The following is a 6,063-nucleotide window of genomic DNA, read 5'->3' on the forward strand; positions in this document are numbered from 1 at the left end:
GTGTGTGTGTGTGTGTGTGTGTGTGTGTGTGTGTGTGTGTTTGTGTGTGTGTGTAAGAGCGAGCGAGTGCAAACCTTGGCAGGGAGGTAAAAGACCTGACAGTGATCTAGTGTTCCCACGCTGCGAGAGCAACACAACAGCAGCTCTGAATTTAAAAGACCAGAACGAGGAATCCAGAACGCTGAAGCTCTCTTCACTGTGTGCATCAGATACTACCACTTCCTGTTCACTCACTACATCCCAGCCAGCCTGCTGACCATGGTGGACCGCATGGCCAACTGCGAAGACATCCTGATGAACTTCCTGGTTTCAGCCGTCTCCAAGCAGCCGCCGATCAAAGTCACACAGAAGAAGCAGTACAAGGAGACCATGATGGGCCAGGTGACGCAGTTTCACTGAAACACAAGAACACACAACACACTAGATTGATTACTTTAAAATTACTTGATTCACTAATAAAGGCAGCTTAGAGCTTCTTTTAGTGTTGTAGTTTGGCCTCCATCCAGCAAAGGGCGCTGCTGGTCATCCTTAAGAGGAGCCAGTAGACACAGAAATAAAGATGGGGGAACCATACCAGTATGAAGGTGCATTAGGGCCATTATAGATAGAAAACAAAAGGAGAAGTACATTTCCACCAAATTTGAGGATAATCTCAGAAATTTTCTAGAAAAAACATGGACATTTATGAACTTGAAAAGGCAAATATTAGCTAGAAAAACAAGTCAGAAATTTTGAGAATAATCTCAAAGTTTCTAGAGAAAACACGTGGAAATTTCTGAGCTAGAAAAAAAACTCAGATTAATTTCATACATGTTTGTAGATAAAACTTGGAAATTTCAGAGTCTGAAAAGTTGAAAATTTGCTAGAAAAAAATTCCAAAATTTTTAGGCTCCTTTCAGAAATTTTCTAAGAAAAAATTGGAAATTTTAGAGTTCCAAAAGCCAAAAAATTGCTAGAAAAAATATAGGAAATTTTGAGTTTAGTCTAAGAAATTTTCTACAAAAGAATTTGACATTTATTCTTGAAAAGGAAACATTAGCCAGGAAAAAAACTAAAAAGATTTGAGTTTAATTTCAACTTTTCGAGAGAAAACATTAAAATGATATAAAATGATCTTTTATTAATTATTAAACTTAGAATAATGTTGAAATTTGTTTTATTTTTTGTGCTGTAGAATCAACTTCTTTGATCTTATAAAGTCAAACTGCTGATGTATTTTATCCTTAACCTTGAAGCACAATTTAACATTGCAGTGAATTTAGAGAGACCAGATTACCAAAATGACTTGGAATTTAGCAGAAAGAGACAAAACCTGCAAAATGAACTGAAAAAGAAGGTTTTGTTTGCAGGATATAAGTAATAAATTAATAAAGGAAAGTTAAGGTGAAGGACCAAAAGAAAGAAATGAGGATTTATGGAGAAAGTATAGGATTTACTGAACAACAAACACATTTGTATGCAAGGATTCTGACCAAATAAAATACTGGAAAATAAATATATTGAACTCTATAATAATGCCATTTCCAGCTACCGCCATGCTATAAATGTTAAGGTCTGTGCTGTAAATCATCCAGCGCCTGAAGTGGAGACTGATTGCGGCTCTAAGGCGGCACAGGCTCTGAAAGATTTAAAAATCAAAGTGAGTTAGCAGCAGATTGAGTCAGAAACACGATACTCTATTTATCATTAAACAAGTCAGGAAGAGCGTTTCCTTCTTCTACTCTTTAACGAGCTATTTATATGTTCCAGGTCAGTTTTCAGTTTGAAGGTCTTCCAAATTAAAGTTTATATCTGTTCACCAGAGTGCTACAGTTAAAAAACAGAAATGCATTTCTATGAAGATTTAAAATGGGCAGATCATTTCCATTCACATTTCATTGAAAGCTATTTTATTTAATGTATTTTATTTATGGTTTTGGTTGTGTGGGGTTGTAAATTTTCATTTAATTATTATTTTTGGATATTTAAAATGTCTTATCCAGTTCCAGTGTTGAACGTTCGTAACAAAATTAAAGAGGGAGAACTTGAACTTATTAATGTTTAATAATGGCCTCAAAACGACAGTGTTACTGTTTAACGCAATAATTTCTGGGACAAGAAAAAAAATTGTCATCATGATAAGCTTACCAATATTCACAACCAGTTACTTCAGTGTTTTGGTAGAAATTACGAATTTTGCATAAGAAGCAGTTAATCAAATTATCAATCAGTCCCTCCAGTTTCTTGAGGATCAAATCAACAAACCCCAGCACTTTTTTGAACCAATACATAATTGGGGGTTTATTGCAGATTTTCTCAAAAATTGTTAAAAGCTTTACTTATACTAAACAGCTGCCTCAGTTTTAATTGATGTCAGATTATAATCCATGCAAGTAATAAAATCTCATTTACCGTCATAAATAAATATTTCCAGATTAAAACCACAAACACTGATTTCTATTACAAAAAATCACAAAAACAATCACAAAATCCTGGATCAGATCTTCAGTATTATTTCATTTTAAGGATTCATTGATATTTTATCAGTTTGTGATCAGGTTTTATCAGCACATTCTGGCACAACTGGCCCTTTAAGAGCATTAATGATCTTGATTTGGCCCAAAACGAAAATGAGTTTGACACCGCTGTTGCAGCCCAACATGTGCTGTGCGTGCGTGCGTGCGCATGTGTGTGTTGACGTAGCCAGCTCAATGTCAGATTCTGATTGATGGCCTGACCACAGGCAGGACGATGACTCTGCAGTATGAACTCGGTGATTAATGTCTTAATTGTGAAGGCAGCACAGCAAACCAAGATTTACCCCCGACTTCACTCATTTCACTTTTCCTGCCTCTCAACTGTTGATTTGTGACTTTGCTTCAAGCAACGCAGGTGAGACATTTAGCACCAAGACGGTAAAAGTAGCTGAAATGTTTGGGAAACTTTGACCAACAAGAGCAGCTTCGATGAACTGATGTTGAGGAGTTTTGTGTTTTTGGAGGAAAATGTTGATCCTAGTGCCAAACCGCGTATGTCACTTGATTTGTTGGAGTTTAATTATCCTACATGACCTCCAGCAGCCATTGGATCAATCTCCTCATCCCAACGCCAAGCCTGATTCTGCTTCCCTCGAGTTCCCCCCAGCTTCACACTCTAATAGAGGGCCTTTCAAATTCAGGAAGAAAGTATAAGACATTAAATGCATGTATCAGACTTCTGAAGAGGAACAGGAGCGCAAAAAAAACTGTTTTTTCACAGAATTCAGATTTTATTTCTCAGAATTAGGATTTTTATAAGGATTGTATTGGGGTTGGAAGGAGGGTTGGCATTGGGGTTATAAAAACTTTTACTGCGCAAAAGTACTTGGATTAGTTAAACATTTTATATTACAACCACACCTATACTTTGGAAGTCACTTCTGTATAGGACAACATGTTCTTTTTACACCAATTCTAATCTATATGCATTTTGTATCCGACTGTTGACTTTTCATTCTCCCTTTTCTCTCCTTCATCCTCTGCACTCAGGGCTCCAAAGCATCTCGATGGGCTGACCCAGACCATTTCGCTCAGCGACAGACCTGCATGAACGCCTTCAGCCGATGGCTGGGCTTCATGCCTTTGGTGCACTCCCAGATGAGGCTGGACCCCGTCCTATTCAGGGACCAAGTTTCTATACTGAGGAAGAAATACAGAGACATTGAGAGACTCTGAAGGAAAAACTCACACAGAAACTCAGAGCCTCATCTGGAACATGGGTGGTTCAGAAGGACAAAGACGAACGAACAGAATGGGGTTCTATGAGAAGAAAAACCTGCAGGCAAAAGATCAAAAAGTGGAGTGTATGGAAAAGACTGCTTGTTTTTATGGATAAGTGTCACCCACAACATTAAAACCACCAGTGTTATATGGACAGAAGAGGATTAGGGACACAGAAATAAAGAAATGAGTTTTTTATCATAATTTTCATTTAATGTCAGATTAGTCAAAATTATGAGAAAAAGTCAGAATTCTATGGAAACAAAATCTGAATTGGTCAGAAAATTTACTTTTTATATCAGAAGATTAAAGCCAAAATTATGAGTTAGAATTTTGTAAAAAAAAAAAAAAGAAAAGTACAATCAGAATTTAGACTTTTCTCAGAATTCTGACTTTATTCTTCTGTGATTAAATGTCAAAATTCTGAGAAAGAAAATCAGAATTCTCTTTTTTCCAAATGGTCCTAATCTCCTTCCATAGCAGGTTTCTGTTCTGCAGTCATCTGGAAGGAAAATCTCAGATTTATGCTGTGATAAATTATGACCAGTAACAGTTTTAATCTTGTGGCTGATCAGTGTATGTGAATGCAACAAAAAACCTAGACATATTCTAGATATTTGCAATCAAAAGACAAAAAATGTTTAACGAAGAAAGTTTACTGTGAAATATGTTTGGAAGTATTACAGGAATGAAAGGTCTTGTGAAGATGTGTACAGAAATCACTCAACATGGACAAAAAGAATGAAACTCAGACTGTATGCCACTTGTACACTACTGTAGATTTTTGGCAGCAGTTGCTCGCTGTATAAAGCCAATAAAAATGAAATAAAGAGATATTATATAGAAGGAAAGAAGTTGTCAACTTTATTTCGTGTTCTTTAGTTTTTCAAACAAAAATTATCCATCTTAAACCTTTTCATGCTAATGAGGTGTAATGCAAGTGAAACAAAAAAAAAATAAATAGTGGACACTAAATTCCCAAAAGTACTCAAACTCAAAAAGGCTGATAGCAAAACACAGCTTCACATGTAAGAAAAAACATGTGTATGTAGTGAGATCCTGTGAAACTATGCAAATTCACAGTTTCCACATTTTTGTACTTCCATTTGAGTTTCAACTGCATCTAAAACATCCCAAGCTCTTAAAAAAAACACACCCAGACATTTTTTGGCAATAAGTTAATATATTTTGGTGTCTAAAAAATGAGCCGTTTCAAAAAATCTCCTGATAAGTCACATTCAACAGGCGCTGCACTGTTGCCTAGCAACCTCAGCCAAGCCCAGCCCGTTCCCTAGCAACCCAAGCAGAGCTCCAGCATGTTTGGTCAGCTAGTTTTACTTTTGTATGCACTGTACAATGACTGCTGGAAAAGACAAGTTTTTTGTTACCATCCAGAAACCACTTGCCAAAAAATAATTTTGGTTGACAAAAGATTCTGAAATCAGTTACCAAATGTAAATAAAATTACCTAAATACGCAAAGGAAACAAACAGAATCTATAACTAAAATAGTCAGTTGCAGCCCCAGTTCTCAGCCATTTCACAATTCTCACGGTTCGCTGGAAAAGTGAGAAGCCGCAGTTGTCAAAAACTTGAACATGAATTAATTAAACTCAAATGGATCCTAACAAAGATGCATCTCAGAGGAGCTCGGCTGGTGAGAGACTCAGACACCTGAACAAATCAAATCACAAACTCCTGCATATTCATTCTTTTGCCTGAATTTACTCCACCTGAATGAGTCAGTAGAGCAAAAACAAAAAGTCTCCTGACTGCACAACTGTCAACAGGAAATCCAGCCTGAATGGATGCAGATGGTTTTTCTCTTTCTTGAAGACGCACAAAACAGAGACCTTTCTCTAAAAACGCTCCGTCTCCACCGTGATCAATACGGTCAGCGTTATTCACTGGATGTGATCATCCATGTGTTCCCCCAGGAGGTAAGTAAAGCCGTTTCATTTTTCATCGTTTGGACTTATTGAACATGAACATGGATCTGCTGATGTAAGAGGAAGTCAAAGAGATGGAGGAAAAAACACCAGCCTGCCCATGGGAATTGTAAAAGGCACAGATAGCTTTTAAGTCATATAAAAAATTGAGAAATCTGTATCTCCCAGGAGATCTGCTTGAGAAAAATATGTCAGATAGGGTTTTAAACAGCCTATACACTAAATAAAATATAATAACCATAAACAAACTACAGAGCAATAGCTCCCCATGCACAGTTAGCAGTTAGCATTACAGTTTTAAAGTTAAACGTAGCTAAAATGCACATTAATAAGTTAAAAACGTTCAAAACATACCAAAATTACTCATTAAACACTGTA

The 6,063-nt window shown here is 36.5% G+C and overlaps 1 protein-coding gene across 1 annotated transcript in view; it reads left to right on the top strand.

The window, feature by feature from the left end:
• The window catches only part of LOC103131421 (exostosin-1a-like), a 50,394-nt gene extending 46,456 nt beyond the window's left edge, over positions 1-3,938 (top strand). The window contains exons 9-10 of the mRNA XM_016666628.1: positions 210-381; positions 3,507-3,938. Of these exons, the coding sequence (XP_016522114.1) occupies positions 210-381; positions 3,507-3,692 (358 nt within the window). The 3' untranslated portion in view covers positions 3,693-3,938. The remainder of the gene's footprint in view (positions 1-209; positions 382-3,506) is intronic.
• The last annotated feature ends 2,125 nt before the right edge of the window (positions 3,939-6,063 follow it).

This window comes from Poecilia formosa, unplaced genomic scaffold, assembly GCF_000485575.1.
Source record: "Poecilia formosa unplaced genomic scaffold, Poecilia_formosa-5.1.2 Scaffold758, whole genome shotgun sequence".
In the NCBI taxonomy this organism is placed as follows: domain Eukaryota; kingdom Metazoa; phylum Chordata; class Actinopteri; order Cyprinodontiformes; family Poeciliidae; genus Poecilia; species Poecilia formosa.